The sequence below is a fragment of the Lachancea lanzarotensis genome, scaffold LALA0S13 (assembly GCF_000938715.1).
Source record: "Lachancea lanzarotensis genome assembly LALA0, scaffold LALA0S13, whole genome shotgun sequence".
NCBI lineage: Eukaryota > Fungi > Ascomycota > Saccharomycetes > Saccharomycetales > Saccharomycetaceae > Lachancea > Lachancea lanzarotensis.
Genome location: NW_019212891.1, coordinates 260,908 through 278,350, shown reverse-complemented (window position 1 = coordinate 278,350; position 17,443 = coordinate 260,908). Strand labels below are relative to the sequence as shown.

The window sequence follows — 17,443 nt, the reverse complement described above, 5'->3', positions numbered from 1 at the left end:
ATGTTCATTTCGAGTATGTTGTGCAAGGACTTTTTCCTTTCGCATCTTCAATTAAGGAACTTGACATCATCATCGAAAAAATATTTATTTATATATATATATATATATATTAGCCTCTTTTCGATCTAGTCCTTCCACGATCAACTCGTTCCCACTTTTGTTCTTTAGTGCAGGACGAAAAACTTAGTCAAACGGCAAACACCTAACTTCCGCAGTCTCTTCCCCTACTGCGTCACACACACCCCAAAACCTAAATTCAAACATGACAAACAACACCACAGAACACCATTCTGCCAGCACTTCCACCACGGCCGCTGCAACTGCAACCACTGCATCTTCTACTTCCAAATTCTACGATCTAGCCCCTCTTGACAAGAAGGGCCAGCCCTTCCCTTTCAAGAAACTGGAAGGAAAAGTGGTGCTGATCGTCAACGTGGCGTCCAAATGCGGGTTCACTCCACAATACCAGGACCTCCAGGAACTCTACAAACGTTACCACGATAAGGGTTTCGAAATCATTGGGTTCCCCTGCAACCAGTTTGGTAAACAGGAACCAGGCACTGACGAGGAAATCGGCCAGTTTTGCCAAGTCAACTACGGCGTGACGTTCCCGATCATGAAAAAGGTCAATGTGAATGGCTCGGACGCAGACCCTGTGTGGGAATACCTCAAACAGGAGAAAACTGGCATGCTGGGCTTCAAGGGCATCAAGTGGAACTTTGAAAAGTTTCTCATCGACAAGCACGGCAACGTCCACGACCGTTACTCGTCGCTCACGAAACCAGCAAACCTCGATCACACCGTGGAAAAACTGCTAAACAGATAAGGCGATGATAGCAGCAGGACGACGGTTGCAGTGCAATCGTGTAATAATAATACTACTATGTAATTTTAACTAGCCATTCCAAAACAGATCAGAAACAGACATTCAGACTCGTAGTATACGAAGAGCATCTATCATTCACGGGCCGTAAGTGTGTATGTAGGCGTTTTACGTATGTTTGGCGTGGCGAATGTTGGTTTTGGTTCAAACATCAATTTTGGCTTTTTTCACTGCTGGGTCCTCAACGTCACCAGAAAGTTCACGTTTGGCACTGGAATCAACACTGTGCGTCACGCCAACGTTACCATTCAGTTTTGGTTCCGGATCGATGTCGTCTTCTGCTGGACGAGCCTGTGCAAACTGATCCTCCTCTTTCAAACGCTGCTTCATCTCATCATCCAACACCACGCCAACGTTGAACTCTTTCTCCAAACACTGCAACAGCGTAATCGCTCGTCTGTTCAGCTCAATGGGCGTACGGCTCTGAAAGAAAAAATCAAGCTCAAACAGCGGACAATCGCGAATCTCGTCCCGGATCAGCTCGTACACGTTTTCGCGGTCGATCCCGTACTTAAACAGCATCAGCAACAAAAACCTGTCTTCTTCTTCCGAGAAAACTCGCTTATTGCTGTTGGAAGGAGGGTGTTTGAGCTTCAGATCGAACAACGGGTTGGTGCATTGTGCGATCTTGCGGCGAAGCGATTCCTGTTGCAGTTTCGTGCGTCTGATTCTTTCCTCTTCCGCTTCTATGTTTTTGATGTAACGTTCGTAGTCCTCCACACGCTGCACGTTGGCCCAAAAAGCTTTGGCGTAATCCCGCACTTCTTGCTCGGATTTGTGTGGCGCGAAATCCAAAGCAATCGCCTTAATCGAATTTCTACCGTATTTGCCACAAGATGCTATGAATTTACGGAAATCGTTCTTATTCCAATTCGCAAAACCTTCCGCCTCCAATTCCGCCTTTTGCTTCACTTCTTCTTCGCTCAGCGGTTGTGCATTGCTCACGGACATTTGCAGTAATTTCAACTTCTTTTGCTTCTCCTCTTCGTCCGCAATGTCTCCGAATGTGGTCTTAACATCGTCCAATGTGGGCACATAATTGTTCTTCTTCGTGTTCCACATTCTTTCTTTCTCATAGAGAACTTTTAATTGAGGCGAAAGAAGCTGATGACTGTTGAACGGCTGCGGTCTTGGCATCCGCGGTTGAGCAGGTGTGGTGGATCTACCGGGGTTCAATTTGTCTTTGTAGTATCCATCGATGTTGTAATTTTCCTTACGTTCACGCTTCGTAGGGTTCAGAAGACTGGGACTTATGATTTCCTTGTGAACGGTTTTCTTAAAATCTTGTCCATTCCATTCGTAAGCCGAGTCCTGATTGAATTTCTGTAAATCGTCTAGCCCAAGCGAGTCGTATTTTTGGTTTAAAGACTGCGTTTTATCTTCGGATTTAGAGAGCAGGGAGTCTAAATCAAGGTCTCCGTCAACATCACCGACCGAATTGGGTTGTGGTGTGCCCTTGCCACTGGACGCTTCACTATTGGAGTTGAACACATCTGCAGCACCATGCTGAATCATGGTCAATAGAGCATCTTTCGTATCATTTTTCTTTATTTCCTTACTGTTTGCTGCAGCTCTTCCCTGTTGAATGACCAGTTGGTCTAATCTCAATTTTTGAGTAGCTCTTTCCAAAATTTTCTCCTCAACCGAGTTATCAGTTACTAGTCTAAAGACTTTAACCTGCTTCTTTTGCCCGATTCTATGAGCTCTATCCATAGCTTGTAAATCAGCCTGGGGGTTCCAGTCGGAATCAAATAAAACAACGACATCCGCCGTTGTCAAGTTGATACCCAAACCACCAGCACGAGTTGTTAGTAAAAACACGAATTTCTTAGATTCGGGAGCATTGTACTCGTCGATCGCCTCAATTCTATCTTCATGCGCCGTGGAACCGTCAATTCTACAGTATTGATATTCTCTGAAAAAGCAGTAATCTTCCAGGATGTCTAAGACCCTAGACATCTGACTAAAAATCAACACACGAGACCCTTCCTCCCTGTACTTTTTCAAAAGCTTATCCAAAACTTTCAATTTCGCGGAATTGTAGATCAAATGCTCATCGGTAGTATATGGGGGACCCGGTTCGGCACCGTCAAAAAGATAAGGGTGATTGCAACACTTTCTGAGCTGCATCATAATATTAAGAAGTCTGGTCTTGGATTCCTTGACTCCATTAGATCCATTCACAGCATCGATGTCTTTTTCTAAAATCTGCTTATACCATTTTTTCTGCATCGTGGACATACCGATGTAAAGATTCAGCTCTTTTTTAGGTAGAAGGGATTTTTCTACTTCGTTCTTCAGCCTACGAAGTAAAAATGGTTGTAAAACAGTGTGCAATTGTTTGACAACTTTCTCTTTGTCTTCTTCAGTCGATTCCGCGGAAAACCAATCATCAAAAGCTTCGGAATCAGAAAAAACGTCTGGAAGTAGAAAGTTCAACAGAGCCCACAGCTCATGTAAATTGTTTTGTAACGGAGTTCCGGTGATAAGAAGTCTATTACGCGAGGTAAATTCTCTTAGGACTTGCGACAGGAGGGATTCTTCATTCTTGATTCTGTGCGCTTCATCAATCACAATATACTGCCAATCGATTTTTTTAAACGAACTCTTTTCTTTGATGATGATCTCGTAGGATGCTACGGCGATTTCGAAGTCGCATGCCAGAAGCTTTCCAGTGACCAATTTGGCTCTTTCCTCCTTGTCACCCTGTAGAATAAAAGCTTTGACTTCTGGAGTCCACCTGTTTATTTCCCTGAGCCAATTATTCAATGTTGACTTTGGAGCGATTACCAAAAACGGGCCTGGGGTTTTTTCCACGTACCTCAGATATCCCAGAAACGAAATAGTCTGTAGTGTCTTTCCGAGACCCATTTCGTCTGCTAGAATCCCGGCGAGACTGTTCTTGTGCAATTGCACCAGCCAGTTGACACCTTGAATCTGGTACGGTCTGAGAGATCCGTTGACGAAAGGTGGTGATTCATTGAAACGGAAATCAATTTCCCCATCAACCTCATCTTCCTCTTCTCGCAGGAGTTCTGCATCCTCTTCCCTCTCCGTTTTCCTTCTTCTAACGTCGTGATGAACACCGTTCTTTGAGCGTTTTCCTCCTGTTGGATTATCCAAAATGCTCAAAACTCGCTGAAACTTGGCGTCTTTTGCGGCTTTACGCTCGATGAAATGTCGGAACAGCCCGCTCAGGTTTAACAAGTGCTGGAATCTCTTTATAGTGCCTTCTAGATCGAACTCATTCTTTTTCGAATCCTTCAGCAGATACTTTTCCTTGTTAAGATTCAGGTCCCACGCAGGCACACCTTCTTGAAAAGGTGCGAGGGCTTCCAAGTACTCGTTATTTTCCATGGTGAATCTCTAAAAAAAAAGACCTCCGTGCTCTCAAAGGGCTTCAAGCAATTACCTGAAGACTCAAAGATAATCTAGTATCCAAGTATCTCGTCCTGCGGTCTAGTTGGATAACGATCATGCCAGTATTATTTTCATATTCTGTCAATTTGATCTCTTATTATCTTGTTAACCATGAGTATTCACGAGTACTTCAGAGACCAAATCTAACATATATGAATGTTCAAGCTCATACAGGTGAAGCATCACGGAATGAAGAGAGACCAATGAGTGGTACCGAACTGTCCCCAAACTGTGTTGTGCATGCTGAAAAGCCCCCATGTGCATTGCGCATTGTACGTGACAAGTATGTTATATTAGGAACGTACGATCTTGACAAAGAAAGCGGATTACGGACGGGTTCAATTGAGATCAGAGACCGCGAATTAAAGCTAGTACATCAATATAACACTTATGGGGCAGTTCTGGATCTTAAAATTTGGCCTTTTGATGACACTTTGGTGGCGAGTGCTCATTCCACGGGAAATGTTCAACTATGGAAAATACACATGGACGAAGATGATACTTTCCAGAAATTAGAGTCACTCGCTAACTTGCAACTTTTTGAGCCCTCGGTGCTGATAACCTCATTGCACTTCTCCCCTGCGGATCCCCGCTGTGTAGTTGTGACTGCAACTACTGGTGAAACAAAAGCACTGGACATCGAGCAGTTGTCGTCGACTTTCTCAGCGGATGCGGTAGGCAGCGCTTACGAGAAAACCGAGAAACAGCATATTCAGGTCCAGGGCCAGAACATAGTGGCAACAGAGGTTCCAGGTAGACTTTTCGATCACCAGCACGAACTAGAAGGCTGGATAGCGGAATTTGGTATGCTGACGCCCTTCGACAACGTGCTATTTACCGGAGGTGATGACGCCACTATTGCAGCTCATGATTTGCGTTCTGGAAGCAACATATGGGCCAATTCGAGAATTCATGATGCCGGAGTTGTTGCCATCAAAACCAGCACACCGACCTTCCGCCATTCGAATCCCACCAGTATCGTCACAGGGTCTTATGACGATCACATACGGACACTAGACCTAAGAATGTTGGGAGATAGCATTTATCCGGGTCATAATATACCGCCGGTTAAAAAAAATAGCCTGAATCTAGGGGGCGGGGTTTGGCGTTTTGTCGAGTCTCCACAGAACTCAAGCGCTAACAGTTTAAACAAGCTTCTGGTGTGCTGCATGTATGACGGTGCCAAAATTGTTACAGTGGGAGAAAGCGACGAACTCACTGTGGAAAGCTGCATGAAGAAAAACCATGAATCCATGTGTTACGGTGGCGATTGGAGCGCCAACATGATCGCAACGTGTTCATTCTACGATAAAGTTGTTCAAGTGTGGGACCAAGCATCTTGAAAACCATATTTCAAATCGTGGCAGGTCACTTTTCCACCCTAAAAAATGAGGATTCTCAAAACAAACATAACACCCAGGTACTTGAAGCCTAATTAATCCTAACATCCAGCCTCAAGCCGTCTACATTGAAGCGTCATTGAAGCGTCATTGATCCCACTGGCTAAGCTAATCTAGAATAATAAGTCACTAAGAACGACGGTCTTGATTCTTCGAAAATTTTAGTATTAGAAAGCTCATCGCGTCTTTCATCATCGCCTCAAAGATTCAGGACGAAACCTATCCATACCCAACCATGCCGCCAAAGGAATCAACTAAGAAATGGAAACCACCAAAAGGTCCTAAGCCCATTCACCGTAAAAACAAAAACACTATTGGGCTAGGTAGAGCAATCCAAAGTGCTCGTGCAAAGGAAAACGAAGTACAGATATTACCAGACGGTGAACTTCGTTTCGCTACTGACAAACATGAAGCTAACTGGGTAAAGCTAAGTTCTGTTACTCAGGAATCTGCTCTGGACGAGTTTTTGAATACAGCAGAACTTGCCGATAAAGATTTCGCTGCAGACAGGCACTCTAATGTCAAGATCATCAGAATGGACGCTGGCAGTGATTCAAGATCACAGGGCGTTTCTTTGACCAATACCCAGAAACAGAAAGTGAATGAGTTGCAAAGAAGTCAAGCAAAAAACCTTATTGTTCCCAGAAGGCCCGCGTGGAACCAGAACATGACTCGTTTGCAATTAGACAGGCAGGAAAAAGAAGCGTTTTTGAATTGGAGACGGAAATTGGCTACCCTGCAAGAATCCAACGAGGATCTACTACTTACGCCGTTTGAAAGAAATATTGAGGTCTGGAGACAGCTTTGGAGAGTAACCGAAAGGTCTGATCTGGTAGTACAAATTGTGGATGCCCGTGATCCTCTGCTTTTCAGATCGAGAGATTTGGAGCTTTCGGTCAAGGAACTGGACGACAGGAAACAGAACCTGCTTTTGATCAACAAGGCCGACTTGTTGACCAGAAAACAAAGAATAGTATGGGCTAAATACCTTCTTTCGAGAGGCATATCGTTTACCTTTTTCTCTGCTGCTAGAGCAAATGAAATTTTAGAGAAGCAGAACGAATTGGGGGACGATTACATTCCCAAGGATGAGGAAGAAGAAGAAATTTTGGAGGTTGACGGCGAAGCGGTCGACGCCGAAGTTTTGGACAAAATCCAGATCCTGAAAATCGACCAGCTAGAGAAGCTTTTCTTAGAAAAGGCACCCAAAGAGCCTTTAGTCACACCTCTTCCAGGGAAAGAGTCCATAATACAGATTGGTTTGGTCGGCTACCCTAACGTGGGTAAATCGTCTACAATCAACGCACTGGTTGGTGCAAAGAAGGTCTCGGTTTCTGCTACACCTGGCAAAACTAAACATTTTCAAACAATAAAGCTATCAGATCGTGTCATGCTATGCGATTGTCCTGGTCTAGTATTCCCCAATTTTGCATACAATAAAGGTGAGCTGGTCTGCAACGGTGTATTACCTATTGATCAGCTGCGAGACTATATCGGACCCACTAATCTTGTGGCAGAGAGAATTCCAAAGTATTTTATCGAGGCCACTTATGGTATTCACATCCAGACAAAATCCGAAGACGAAGGAGGAGATGGTATTCCTACAGCTCAAGAAATTCTTGTCTCTTACGCCAGAGCGCGCGGTTATATGACCCAGGGTTTCGGTGCTGCTGACGAGTCTCGTGCCAGCAGATATATCCTGAAAGATTACGTCAACAGTAAGCTGCTTTACGTTAATCCTCCACCACATCTTGAAGATGATACACCTTATTCCAAGGAGGAGTGCGCTGACTTCAATAAGGAGCTGTACACCTTTCAAAAGCTTCCAGAATCCAGACAGGAGCAATTGGCTGATGCGGCTAAGCACAGGAATATCGAAGGATTTGATTTAGCTCGCGATTTAAGCAAGCTGACGTTTTCCGCACATATCGGACAGGGGGCGGACGGACAAGAAGCTAGATCAGTCAACCATGGCGGAAAACAGGCAGCCCTTCACAATGCTGCTCAAGATCTAGACGACGATTTTTTCAAGCTTAATAGTGTTCGCGGACATCTAACGTCTCCCTTCCACAAGACAGTTTCCACCAACGAAAACGGGAAGAGACACAACAAGAAAAACAAGAAAAGCAAAAAGAAGTCACCAGCACAAGACTGAAATAACTAAGTAGCATTATAGAATAATTCATCGAGGGCGTCAGTGCGTTAATTCAGTCTCGAGTATCTATCCAGCACCTACTTGACGCTTAGGGCTATAAATTTTGTACTCTCCTGGTTACCCGCACTGAATCCATTAAACTATAAAAGGAAGAAAATATCATAAACTTAGTCCAACTCCTGACACTTCTTAAAGACCAACAGCTCTTAACACATTTCGACATGTTCAATAAAATTTTCTGGTCATTTCGGTTTTTGCTGGGAGTTTTTTTCAGTTTATACCTCGTTTTCGCAAGATAACAATTTGACTAGAATTATCCACGCATGAAGAATAAGCTCAAGTAGCTCAAAGTTGGATTATTCCGTACGCCCTTTTCGCTAACAACGACTGAAACCCACAGATCGTAGTTTGATAGTAGATGGGCGGAAATTTTTTATCATTGCTTGGAATGGTATTTAGAACTGTAGCATCTTACACTCTCGGTAGTCTTATGTGAGGAATTAAACAGAGTAAATGTCACTACTTGAATATAACATTAAGAGACATTAAGCTAGTACATATAAGCGAGAATCTAATCGCGACTCGCTCCTTCGGAGAACCCTAACCGTTTCCCACGATTCTAAAGGTTCGACGCCTGGGAGTCATTTCCAATAATCATTACCATTGTCCAGCCTACGCCAGTTCACAATCTCAACGTCTTAGAAAGCTTGCTTCAGTCTTCTTAATTTCATCACAAATGCTTGTACACTTTAGCCTTCACACGGCTGTTGTTGACGGAGCCAAATGCACAAATCATCATCACCGCCATTTCCAGACACATTGATTTTAAAATCTCGCCTAGAGGTCAACGTTTAGAATGCGCATCTCTTTAAACTGGCACTGAGCCATGTAATCATCTTTGAGCATTTTTTTACAGGCAGTTCGGACTTGTTTGAAGTAGTAAGTAATTATTGAGCGGACAATGACTACTACGTGAAAATTTGTCCCTAGACCACTACGACCCAAAAAAGGCGATTGAATTCCCTTTAGTAGCTCATCAAAACTCTTTTTCCCGCGGTGTAGAACAACGATTTCTACGCCCTTCCTTTGCTCTTAAAAGATCTGATTTGTTTTCGATTTTAAGTCAAGAACTCTAACCTACATATATGAATATTGAAATTGAGTCAACGATACTCATCGAGTTTCGCAGATCAACCAAAATTCTGGAAAGAAGGCCTGATGACAACATACTCTGAGACCATATGCTTCACAAGACAAGCATTAGAGGCAAGCCTTCTACCAGCCCTATCTCAAGATGAAGAACCTGCACTCAAAAGCGTCTTGAGCGCTAAACTATGCTCAAATATCGACATCTTACGGAAAACAGTGGTCAGCAACAAGATTGAAGGAGAACAGCATGAAGGGAATTATGGAAATAAAAGAGATTTCGCCTTTTTTCAGGATCAGTTCAGTGGTATAGCATGTACCGCTTCTATGGTTCAGCATGCTTCGACGTCAGTCTTGAAAGAACAATATACTAAACACATTGAGTCTCAAAAGTCCCATCGTTTCAGTGTGGATTTTGATCAAGATAATTATTCAGAAAGCCCAGTTTTGCAGGAGCCAGTTGAAGATATAGCCTCCCGGTCTCGGAGTGGTGATCAGGACGATGAGAAGTTGGCGGAACTACGAAACCGCTTATTGGGAAAAAAACAGGATCACATAGACGTAGCCTCTGATCCTGGTAGCTCAATGGAGAAGCAGATGCAATTACAAAACAACATTCAGGAAGAGCTTCTCAGTGACATGTCTCAACTTGTGTCTGGTCTTAAACAGGGTGCCGAAGCATTTCAAGCTGCACTGGATGATGATTCGACGGTTTTAAAAGCAACCGAACTTGGGTTGCAGGCAACTTCACGTAGCCTAGTTGATCTTGGTGGAAAGCTGAAAAAATATCACAATTCTAAGGTAGGATTTCTATTCTACATGACATGTCTTTTATTCATGTTCATCAGCTTACTTGTTACGTATCTCATCATAAAGATATTTCGCAAGATGTAGCGATAAGGATATGGGGCTCAAACTGAGTTGATACATTGTGAGGGACTCATTGGTGCTGAATTTCAAAGCGAAAAACGTTGGAGCAGACATAAAAACCCTGCGGATGACATTTCAAGCCAAATTTCAAAACGATGCTGCAAATAGGGACTGCTTCATGCCCTATAGGTCCATTGTCGCATTTCTATATACCTATATTGATTATGACCCACCAAAGGAAAACGGCTCGGGGAAAATTCATTAGAAGAAAAGTGACGGTGTCATTGAATGGAAGACCAGATTCCAATTATTAGGCGAAAGCCATTATTGACAGTACTATTAAAATTAATTTGAAGCTGTGGGTATCAGTTCAAATGATGCTGTAACGCCGTGATGCACTGAGTCTTAGAGGTTGAGAATGAAGCACTAGCCAGCGAGGGGGATGTCATAAATGCGGCTTACCCGCTAATTTACTTGAAATTCCAAGCGTTACGAAGTTTAGGTACTTGCCTATCGATTCACCTTGGGCAAAGTAGACTTTCGTTGAAGCGAAAGATCAAATCTGAGCACTGTCGTAGTGAAAGTCATACCGAGGATTCGAGGAGTCTGTCGGTAGTGATGTAAACATCAGAAAGAAACGCTGCACGGTCCTTTGATGACAAACTAGTCCAATTCAAACGCTTCACGCGCTTTACCAATCTAGTGCGTCTATAAATGCCTATAGGACTAAGCTACTGTACATCCAGCATCAAGTCATCTTTATTCTCCAAATTATTCTCGAATTCTCTACTCTGTCCAGCCAGCAGTTCACGCCTAATCTCAGGGCCGATATCTCTATGACCCCTTTGACGGACAGTTTCCAGTAAAAAGTCTCTTTGGTCTTGAGTAATATCATTCTTGTAACGCTCAGCAAACGAGAGAAATGCCTTGTGCCACACAACAGGAAGCGCTCGTTCACTATCCTCGCCATTACTTCTATCGCTCAAAATTCTAAATCTCATGAAGTAATAAACGCAATCATCCACGGTTTGGTAAGGTAAAGCATACTTTTTCTCCAAAAGAATCTTTATGAAAACGGTGGTAGCAGGTGTGAACGGCAGTCTTAAGAGGTAACTCAACGCAGCCGAGGAATGCAATGCCGGTACGGATATTTTCGCCAAGACGCTTCCTGCAATAGTTGCTTCGCGTATGTTACAGCCCGATTCTACAAGAGGGAAAAGGAAGCCTTTGAAGAAAGCGCTTGGCTTGTAGAGAGATTTTTTCAAAGCTCTGTAGATGTGGTAGTTGACTGAATGGTCTTCGCTGGACTCGATGTTATCACGGAAGCGGTCCAAGAGGACTATACTGATGAATTTCTGGGCCTCTTTTGCGGTAAGGTTCGACACGAATAGTTTGGTGGCCTCGTAGACAAGCTGAGGAGACCATTCAGGAGGATTTGTTACATACAACACATCTTGCCAGTTATTGAGAGAAGGAATAACTTTGAAAAGTTTGGGCAGTTTGCCGTGGGTCCAGGTCTTGAGAATGGATCCCACTGTTGTGTAAGCCTTGACAACCTTGGTGGGCAGAGCCACACCTTCCGGTTGCTGATTGTTACCGCCGCGCCCAAGCTCGCCATTTTCACCCCTTTCGGCCTCTCCCTGTTCCATTTCCTTTTCACGGATTGAGGCCATGATTTTATCTGCCAGGTTGTAACTTTTGAAATCCGAGTTATAATCGCTAGCTTTTTTGAAATACTGCTCGAACATTGCAGCGTCCTCCTCGTCAATCTCCACCACATCCTCCTCTTCCTCTTGGTCTCCATTTTCATCGTAAGGGTCGAAATCAGAAACGTTTTCAGCCAAAGCGTCTTCGTCTTCATCTTCGTCCTCAGAGCCATTTTGATTTATTGGTCTACCAATGCGGAACCTGGCGAAAGGATCAGCTTGTTCTTTTTTGGCTTTTTCCTGTTCTGCTTCTAGTTCTTGCTGTTGTTCCTTTGCCAATTGCAGAATCTTTCTTGAAGCAGCGGCATCCACATATTCTTCGACTTGCTCATCATCATCGTCATTCTGATCCTCTCTTCTCTTCGAAGTTTTCCTCAAGTTTCCCTGAACCGAATCCAAATCTTTTAGCAATGGATCATGTCTTTGCTTCCTGGGCTTGCTGCTGCTAACTCTACCCATCTTTGAGTCTTCGATTTTTATATACAAGGCGCTGGTCCGATGAGTTCAAATTCAGGTGAGATGAGATGAGATGAGATGAGCTGCCCGGGAGATTTTCTTACAGTATTTAGAAAATTTTCATCAAATAACGTCAGAATACGAAATAGTGATTGAATTGCGTCAAGATATGAAGAAGTGATATACTGAAACGTCAGTAAAATATGGACAACTTGTAAAAGGTGCTAGTGGGAGGAATCTTACACGCCCAAAACTTTGTAAATGTTGTTGAGATGCTGGAGGAGTCTACAAATGAATATCACTGTGCCTCCACCGCAGACTAAAATTGATACGCCGCAGAGGACGAATATGACGTTACCGGCACAAATCGCCAAACCTGTGGCATACGCTGTTAAAAGTACACCCAAATCTCCGAAAATATTGGCTATTTCTGTGATTGCAGCGTGAAGGTCACCTCCTACCACCATTTGCTCAATTTTTTTAGCGATTCCCTCCGCAATAATTCTACCAACCTCCAGCTCATCAATTGAGTGGGCAAATTCATGTAGATCAGGTGTGTAATTTGGAGTAACCGGTGAAAACTTATTATCAACGAGAACAGAAATCTCCTTAAGCGCAGTCGTCAATTTTTTGGAATTTTGCACAAGCTTTGTGGCACTTGTTGTGGCATCTGTGAAAGCCACATCGAAATCCGCTTCCAAGTTACGAATCGCTTTTTTGATGATCTGATCCAGATGATGGTGCACGGGTCCCCATTCGTCTCCCTCAAGTCCTAGCACCAAATCATTGCTCGACGATTTCACCGACTGACACTGCGTATAAATTTGCTCAGCAATCCCAACGTTTGAATCCAAAGCATATAAACGCAGCAGATGCATCTCCATTTTAGTAATAGCGTCATCAACACTTTTCACCCACGCTGGTGGGATGGCAGCGCTCAAGTCAAAATTGAGAGCTGTCTCGGAACCCTGCGACTTGATTTTCCATTCCATACCAGACATCGCTGTCCAAGGAAAGGGAACGTCACAGTCGTCGTCTTGGGTTTGGAACGCACATGCAAAAGTGAATAAAATGTAAAAGTAGATAGACACGTATTTCATAGTCTCGAATAGCAGAAAGTTGAAAGATTCAGTTGAACTGTTCCAGGATTAAAACAACCTGGCGTTACTAAAGAGTATACAATTTTCGGCCAGCATCTTGATTCTGTGCGGCTTTAAATAATGAACAAGTTTGGGGTGAAACTAGCAGCCATCATGGTAGCAGTAAATCATTTCAAGGTGAAATAAGATCCCAAAATATTCCACTACAAGGAAAGATGTTATTCATATTTGGTGAAACTATTTTAGTGACGTCGCTTATTGTCATTTCGTACTAATATTTGATGTCATCGCGGACGATATGCCTAATTAGCAGATCCAAGCTATATTCGTAAACACTATTGAGCAAGCTCATCGAGCAAGCTCATCTGCACAGACAACATTCAAAAGTGTCGGAAAACAATCAGCTCTTACTGCAAGTCGTGTTCAAAATATGAGTAAACGATCGGCAAGCCCTAATTTAACGCCTTCCAAAAGGACAAAGAAGCATCTTGTTTCCACGATTCACAAGCACTACAAGTCGATCAACAGCCAAGATGACTATAAACACATGTATATTGCGGTCGAGCCGTTGGATATTTTCTGCTGGGGAACAGGATCTATGTGTGAATTGGGGTTAGGTCCATCTTCAAAAAACAAAGAGGTGAAGAGACCTCGTTTGAATCCGTATTTGGTGAAAGATCAGGCGAAAATAGTGTCGTTTGCTGTGGGTGGTATGCATGTTTTGGCTCTCGGTCAGGACAACAGTGTATGGTCATGGGGAACGAATGATTCTGGTGCTTTGGGTCGCGATACATCCGGTGCCAAAGTCCAATTGAAGGATATGGACGCTCAAGACAGTAGTGACGACGAAGATGGAGATCTAAACGATGAGGAAAGTACGCCTACCAAGCTCGATGAAAGTTCATTGCCCTTGGCAGAATCCAAGGTTTCGCAGCTGGCAGCCACTGATAACCTCAGTGCAGTGTTGCTCGACAGCGGAGAAATCTATGCCTGGGGTACTTTCAGGTGCAACGAAGGTACTTTGGGTTTTTACAAAGAAACTATCAAAATGCAAAAACTTCCTTGGAAAGTGCCTAAGTTTTCTTCCTCAAAAGTTGTTCAAATGGCAGCGGGAAAAGACCATATTTTATTTCTTGATGAAGGTGGAATTGTCTATGCATGGGGTAATGGGCAGCAGTACCAGCTTGGAAGAAAGATTTTGGAACGTTCTCGTTTGAGAACCTTGGATCCCCGTGCTTTTGGCCTCGACAACATCAAACACATTGCGTCGGGTGAGAACCACTCATTTGCACTCAGCAATGATGGCAAGCTTTTCAGCTGGGGTCTTAATCAATTTGGCCAATGTGGTGTCACTGAAGAGGTGGAAGACGGTGCTTTGGTCACCATCCCTACCGAAGTTCTTTTGCCAGAAGGCACTAAAGTGAAAATGGTCGCGGCCGGAGAACATCACTCTCTCGTCCTATCAGAAGAAGGAGAGCTTTTCACTTTTGGTAGACTCGATATGTTTGAGATTGGCATTGCCAAAGACAAATTGCCAGAACAGACTTATATCGATGCACACAACAAACCCCGTGCCGTCCCCGTACCAACTAAGCTCGTAGATGTTCCACGTTTCAAAAACATCGCCGCCGGCTCTCACCACTCGCTAGCTATCTCTGAAGATGGTGTCGTTTTTTCATGGGGATTCGGAGAGACCTATGCCGTGGGATTAGGTCCTTCTGGAGAAGACATCGAAGTTCCTACCAGAATCAAAAACACAGCAACTCAAGACCATAACATTATGTTTGTTGGTGGGGGTGGACAGTTTTCAGTCTCCGGTGGGGTAAAATTAACTGACGAAGCTGCCGAGAAGCGCGCGGATAAATATGACGATTGATGTTACCAAAAAGTTTTATTTGCATTTTTTTTTGCGAAGGCGTACACTTGTTGAAGTATGTCGCAACAGGCACTATGCCTGTCAAAAGTTATGAACATTCTCCGAAAAGTTCTATAATTGTTCTAGGGCTAAAATACTTTATAAACCAGCATCTAGACATCATTAAATTGTACGAGGCTAAATTTCATTCAAAACGTGAAAAGGATTTAATCCATTCTTACCTTGTATCCTTTGTTCAATAAATGCTTTTTAACGTCCGCCACGGTGTACTCACCTCTGTGAAACATGCCTGCTCCCAAACAAGCGTCTGCTCTTGTATTTTCAAACGCCTCCTCGAAATGTTTGGGGGATCCGGCACCACTTGATGCGATGATTGGAATACGCACTGCATCTTTGGCATGTTCGATCAATTCCAAATCATATCCAGAATTGGAGCCGTCTTTGTCGATACAGTTCAGAAGTACTTCGCCCGCTCCAAGCGCCTCACAAGCGCGCGTTACCTCCCAAACACCAATATCTCTGCTTTCTCTACCACCTTTGATAGTACACTGATACCAACACCATTCCTGACCCTTTTCATTGGGGAATTTCGTCTTAAGCGTCTTGTTCTTTGTGGATTCGGGGCCATCGACATACACTCTCTTGGGATCCACAGAAATCACGACAGCTTGAGCACCATAGGGCTTGGAGATGGTTTCGATTGGCGATGTACCGTCACCACGTCCACCCAAGGCATAATATTTTTCAGCGGCATAAACAGCGTCCGTGCCTATGGATACTTTGTCAGCTCCGGACTGGAAATAAAGTGTGGCTACTTGGAGCGCAGGAACCACCTTTCCATCAACGTCTGTGACGTCTTTAATACCCCCACCAACAGTCAAAGGTACAAAGACCGTCTTAGCGGCCATTTTAAGAACGTCCAACATGGGTGTGTCCCTCAACGGGCAGTCTCTAAAACTGGTGATATTCAGGAATGTCACTTCGTCCGCGCCCTGTTCATAATAGGTTTTAGCCATCTCTACAGGCTTGCCGAGATTTCTGACGTTTCCACCTTCTTCTTTCTCACGCACATCATACTGATCACCTTTTGTGACCACCAGATCGCCCTGGTCGTTCGCGCGAACATCAAGACAGGCGATAATTCTTCTGCTTAACCCATAGTTCGAATAGTCGTTCAACAACAAGGCATTTTCCTGAGCTGAGTGGTAAATGGCGGGGTGTTTTTGTTCAATGAAGTTTTTGATGATGGCGAGACCTGCATGCCCGGACTTCTCTGGGTGGAATTGAGTTGCGAAAATGTTTTCTTTGGAAATAGCAGCGATGTACTCCTCAGAGCCGTATTTTGACACAGCGATGTCCCAACCAGCTTCACTTAACGCCTTCTTGGAGTCATTGTTTAGCACGGCGGCATAAGAGTGCACAAAATAGTACCTGTGGCAAGGATCAATCCCATATAGTTTGCCCTGTGGAGTACATGTGTTCCAACCAATTGCTGGAACTGGTTTCTTAGAAGCATTGAACTTGGTTAATTGGTGGTCCAAGAATCCCAAACCTTTACTAGCTGAGGATTCTTCTGAGCCCTTGAAAAATGCCTGCAGCCCCACGCAAATTCCCATGATAGGCCTGCCCGAAGCGATGTATTTTCTAAGAGGTTGTTCGAAACTTCTTGAAGCCAAGTTATCCACGAAGTGACCAAAATTTCCTACACCAGGAAGCAACAAAACTTTAGCAGCCGCCAACTCTGGGTCATCTGCTCGGCTGATTAGCTTAGCTTGGAATCCAAGATACTCGATAGCATTGACAAGAGAGCGGAGATTGCCACTCTCGACATCGATGATGTGCACGGTTGTCATTGTTGCAAGAAAATGTGCACGTTTTAGCGATTTATCAGTAGGTGAAACTCGCGATTTTTACACCACGAAGTCCAGTGACAGCCAATCAACTTACTCCAGTAATTTAACCTTCTGTAAAGGCGATATCAAGCTTATATATATACGTTTCAAACTAAGATCCTGTAGTATGACTCAACCTTTAATCAGGCTAGTTTTTCACCAGCGTCCAGAAACTTTGACAATCATTTATATATCTTTGTGTACGAAATTGGAGGTTCGATTTAAATAGTGTATATGAACAAATTGCCAGTATAAGAAAAGCTCACCGGCTTGTCTAGAAAACCAACAATAACTTTGAACTGTGACTCTTTGGGGTGAAGGTGATAACTTCAGGAATTTAATAGCCTTTTTCCTGTGTCTATGTAAAAAAAAGGAGTAGAACGCTTCACTCGTGCTTGAGATATTCAAAGTCAGAGTCACCAGACATCATTGTGAGTCTACCATAATAGCATAGCGGAATCGTACAAGACAGTGACTCCCAGGTAGCAGGGCATCACAATACTTGTCAAAATGTACTACAAAGTACGTCAAAATGGTTT

General features: G+C 43.7%; 9 protein-coding genes across 9 annotated transcripts; 5 read left to right on the top strand and 4 right to left on the bottom strand.

Annotated features, from left to right (window-relative positions):
• Nucleotides 1-262: 262 nt before the first annotated feature.
• GPX2 (LALA0S13e03114g1_1) lies at nucleotides 263-826 on the top strand (the record flags this gene model as incomplete). The annotated part of the gene is made up of 1 exon (XM_022773621.1): nucleotides 263-826. One exon carries the CDS (start codon nucleotides 263-265, stop codon nucleotides 824-826), a length of 564 nt encoding a protein of 187 aa, XP_022630995.1.
• A 201-nt stretch (nucleotides 827-1,027) lies between these two features.
• On the bottom strand, nucleotides 1,028-4,240 carry ISW1 (LALA0S13e03092g1_1; the record flags this gene model as incomplete). Its single annotated transcript, XM_022773610.1, has 1 exon — nucleotides 1,028-4,240. The coding sequence occupies one exon, from the start codon at nucleotides 4,238-4,240 to the stop codon at nucleotides 1,028-1,030; it is 3,213 nt and encodes a 1,070-aa protein (XP_022630994.1).
• Nucleotides 4,241-4,506: 266 nt separating this feature from the next.
• Nucleotides 4,507-5,646, top strand: RRT2 (LALA0S13e03070g1_1; the record flags this gene model as incomplete). The annotated part of the gene is made up of 1 exon (XM_022773598.1): nucleotides 4,507-5,646. One exon carries the CDS (start codon nucleotides 4,507-4,509, stop codon nucleotides 5,644-5,646), a length of 1,140 nt encoding a protein of 379 aa, XP_022630993.1.
• Nucleotides 5,647-5,938: 292 nt separating this feature from the next.
• On the top strand, nucleotides 5,939-7,858 carry LSG1 (LALA0S13e03048g1_1; the record flags this gene model as incomplete). Its single annotated transcript, XM_022773587.1, has 1 exon — nucleotides 5,939-7,858. The coding sequence occupies one exon, from the start codon at nucleotides 5,939-5,941 to the stop codon at nucleotides 7,856-7,858; it is 1,920 nt and encodes a 639-aa protein (XP_022630992.1).
• Nucleotides 7,859-9,076: 1,218 nt separating this feature from the next.
• Nucleotides 9,077-9,898, top strand: USE1 (LALA0S13e03026g1_1; the record flags this gene model as incomplete). The annotated part of the gene is made up of 1 exon (XM_022773576.1): nucleotides 9,077-9,898. One exon carries the CDS (start codon nucleotides 9,077-9,079, stop codon nucleotides 9,896-9,898), a length of 822 nt encoding a protein of 273 aa, XP_022630991.1.
• A 707-nt stretch (nucleotides 9,899-10,605) lies between these two features.
• On the bottom strand, nucleotides 10,606-12,039 carry ENP1 (LALA0S13e03004g1_1; the record flags this gene model as incomplete). The annotated part of the gene is made up of 1 exon (XM_022773565.1): nucleotides 10,606-12,039. One exon carries the CDS (start codon nucleotides 12,037-12,039, stop codon nucleotides 10,606-10,608), a length of 1,434 nt encoding a protein of 477 aa, XP_022630990.1.
• Nucleotides 12,040-12,275: 236 nt separating this feature from the next.
• On the bottom strand, nucleotides 12,276-13,136 carry LALA0_S13e02982g (LALA0S13e02982g1_1; the record flags this gene model as incomplete). The annotated part of the gene is made up of 1 exon (XM_022773554.1): nucleotides 12,276-13,136. One exon carries the CDS (start codon nucleotides 13,134-13,136, stop codon nucleotides 12,276-12,278), a length of 861 nt encoding a protein of 286 aa, XP_022630989.1.
• A 430-nt stretch (nucleotides 13,137-13,566) lies between these two features.
• SRM1 (LALA0S13e02960g1_1) lies at nucleotides 13,567-15,012 on the top strand (the record flags this gene model as incomplete). Its single annotated transcript, XM_022773543.1, has 1 exon — nucleotides 13,567-15,012. One exon carries the CDS (start codon nucleotides 13,567-13,569, stop codon nucleotides 15,010-15,012), a length of 1,446 nt encoding a protein of 481 aa, XP_022630988.1.
• Nucleotides 15,013-15,218: 206 nt separating this feature from the next.
• Nucleotides 15,219-16,865, bottom strand: HIS7 (LALA0S13e02938g1_1; the record flags this gene model as incomplete). Its single annotated transcript, XM_022773532.1, has 1 exon — nucleotides 15,219-16,865. One exon carries the CDS (start codon nucleotides 16,863-16,865, stop codon nucleotides 15,219-15,221), a length of 1,647 nt encoding a protein of 548 aa, XP_022630987.1.
• Nucleotides 16,866-17,443: the final 578 nt, after the last annotated feature.